At 38.7% G+C, this 3,116-nt stretch overlaps 2 protein-coding genes across 3 annotated transcripts in view; one reads left to right on the top strand and one right to left on the bottom strand.

Moving 5' to 3' along the window:
• LOC106873167 (prolyl hydroxylase EGLN3) overlaps positions 1-3,116 on the top strand; it is a 65,032-nt gene that overhangs the window by 20,170 nt on the left and 41,746 nt on the right. For both annotated transcript variants that reach the window (XM_014920396.2, XM_052971761.1), the window contains exon 2: positions 441-560. In XM_014920396.2, coding sequence (XP_014775882.1) covers positions 441-560 — 120 coding nt within the window. The remainder of the gene's footprint in view (positions 1-440; positions 561-3,116) is intronic.
• LOC106873166 (galactosylgalactosylxylosylprotein 3-beta-glucuronosyltransferase 1) overlaps positions 1-3,116 on the bottom strand; it is a 66,576-nt gene that overhangs the window by 59,508 nt on the left and 3,952 nt on the right. The gene's annotated exons all lie outside the window — the stretch shown is intronic.

Raw genomic sequence — 3,116 nt, 5'->3', positions numbered from 1 at the left:
ATATATATATATATATATATACATCTGTGTGTGTCTGTGTTTGTTCCCCACTCTGTTGCTTGGCAACTGGTGTTGGTGTGTTTATGTCTCTGCAACTTAGCAGTTTGGCAAAAGAGATTGCTAGAAGAAGTACCAGGCTTAAAAAATACTGGAGTCAATTCATTCGACTAAAAATTCTTCAAGGCAATGCCCAAAGCATGGCTGCAGTCTAGTGACTGAAACAAGTAAAAGATAAAAGAACAAAAACAAAACAAATACACCACACATTAATACAGATTAAAAATAAATGCAAGCCATTTGAAAGGAAGTTCTGTAAATTTTGTTTAACTTTTCAATATTTCTTTGCTTTATTTATTAATGATATCTTGAAATATGTGGCTAGTTGAAATGGGTAGACTGGGAAATTTTAAAAGTTTACATTATTTTTTGTTTTTTTCCAGGCTATGATTGCTTGCTACCCTGGAAATGATGCTGGTTACATTCGCCATGTAGACAATCCAAATAAAGATGGAAGATGTATAACTTGCATTTATTATCTTAATAAAGACTGGGATGTTGAGGTAGGTTTAAAAAAACAAATACCAAAAACAAAACAAAACCTTTAAAAGGCATGGCTGTGTGGTTAAGAAGTTCACTTTCCAAACATGTGGTTTGGCAATTTTTGGGTAAGTATCTAAAGCCTTGTGAGTGGATTTGCTTGACAGATACTGAAAGAAGTCTGTTGTGTGTGTGTGTGTGTGTGTGTGTGTGATTATCATCATCATCCTTTAACGACCATTTTCCATGCTGGCATGGGTTAGACAGCTTGATAGGAGTTGGCGAGTTGAAGAGCTGCCCAGGCTCCATGTCTATTTTGGCATGGTTTCTACAGCTGGATGCCCTTCCTAACGCCATCCACTTTACAGAGTGTACTGGATGCATTTATGCAGCACCAGCATGGATGCTTTTTATGTGGCACCCACAAGCCTGTAAGATTAGGAATGATCAGCTTGAGAGGGATGCAGGAGACAGGCCTGTCTGCAAGGACAACCATGCTTTTACTTAGCTTGGTGTGTTTTCTCAAACCACCAGGAGTCTCGGTCTTCTGTCATCCTCTTTGAGTCCCAATGTCTGAAGATCCTTTTTCACCACCTCATCCCTCATCTTCCTGGGTCTACTCTTTACAATTAGAGATGGGCTCCTCTTGATATATATCATGTTGAACTGTTAATCTCTACATATTTTTTTCTCTCTTCATTTTTTTTGTTCTCTCTCAAGTGTGTGTGTGAAAGAATTAGTGCAAAGGTGGTGAATGAAAAACCGGGCAGAAGAGGAATCAGATGTTGTGTTCAAGAAGGAAGACTATACTGGTATGGACATGAGATGCATGTGGATAAGGACAACTGTATAAAGATGTGTTGATCATTTATGTGGTTGGAACTTGTAGAAGATGGAATCTCAGGCAGATATGGGATAAAGTGGTGAAGGTTGACCTGAGAACCCTAAGCTTGACAGAAGAGGTGACCAACAACTGGGATTTCTGGCAATATGAGGTTCTCCAAAAAACTTGTCCTATTTAGCAAAACCGAGTTGTGGATGTGCTTTATTTTGTGCTCTCCACCCATGTTACAATGACTGTCTCCTTCTCATGCATTGTCTGCCTCTCCCAGACTACCCAACTATGTTATCTTCCTCTCTTGTCCTTCTCCCTGGAAACTGTTTCATCTTACTACTCCTGCTGCTAACCACCCCCACTCTCTCTTCTACATCCCTGTTTTCCCCAGCTCATTGTTCTTTGTTCATCCACCCTTCAGTTCTACCCATTTTCGTAGTCTGCTCCTTATCCCATTATTTTCCTTCTTATACAATGTTGCAAACTGTCCACCACCCACTCTACTTAGTTTGTGCCTTGTGAGGCCACCTGGGTCCCTTATTACCATTATCTATCTCTTGCATCCCCTACTCATCATTCTTTTCTTTCTCTCTCCAACTTTCCCTTATTAGATGTGAGTAACCATGCAGATCCCTCTACAAGAACCTGCACTGCTCTCCCTTTCATATAGTAATCCCATTGTCTCCTATCATGAAGCTGACCCCATCACCATCAACTTCAGGGTTTATATCCTATGAACTGTGTAGCAACATCAATAGTGCAAGTAACATGAAAAAATGTACCCTGTCAATGCTGTAAATTGGTTGGTGCTAGGAAGGTCATCCAACTTAGAAACCATTCCAAAGCAAACATTGGAACATAATTCAGTCTTTGGACACATCAAATCCTGTTAAACTGTCCAACCTATGCCAGCATGAAACGTGGATCTCCAGGTTTATATATTTCTATGAACGATTATTTATCTGGAGTCTGGTGCAGCTGCTGGCTCTCCAGACCTCAGTCAAACCGTCCAACTCATGCCAGCATGGAAAACGGATGTTAAACGATGATGATGATGTCTATCTATGAGTGACTGATGTGAGGAGTTGTGTTGGTGATTGCTCCACAAGGTTTTGATATTTTGACATTTTTACTCTTAGTTGATGATTTCCTCAAAATTTGTAAACAGGGCTGCTGAGACCTCTTTAAGTACAACTCACATGTTGGCAGATTGATTAAGTTTTTGCATCTTGTCTTTGATTATAGAATTCTTCGAGGCATATTTTCAAATCATCAGCAGGGGTGCCTTTTTAATGAATTGACTGAGTTTGTCAGAAATCACTAGAGAGCAAGACTGTGACTCCACTGATGCTGTTAGTGATATTCTGAGATGTCTTTTAGAGGCCCCATCTCTTCAATCAAAATTCATAACCTACACACTTTTTATTCATAGTTATATTTTACTTTATTCTATCTGAAGTTCAATATTTCACGTTATCCTAAAGAACATATTGAAAAGTACAAGTTAAATTTATTTAGGGCTGGAACTATTGTATTATTTCACGTTTAGGAAGGCCAACACTTAATAGGGCTGAATATTTATTCAATGAACTTGCAATTATCCGAAGACTAGCATTTCAAAATAACAACTGTATGCAAAGAAGTTCAGGTAATTTTTTTAGTTCCACACCCAGCTCGATTTCAGTAGTAAATAATATTTTTCTCGCATTTTTTTTTTGGTGCAGTCATCTTAGTTGATCTTGTA

Source organism: Octopus bimaculoides, chromosome 11, assembly GCF_001194135.2.
Source record: "Octopus bimaculoides isolate UCB-OBI-ISO-001 chromosome 11, ASM119413v2, whole genome shotgun sequence".
Classification (NCBI taxonomy): domain Eukaryota; kingdom Metazoa; phylum Mollusca; class Cephalopoda; order Octopoda; family Octopodidae; genus Octopus; species Octopus bimaculoides.
This window is presented reverse-complemented; position numbering and strand designations above follow the sequence as displayed.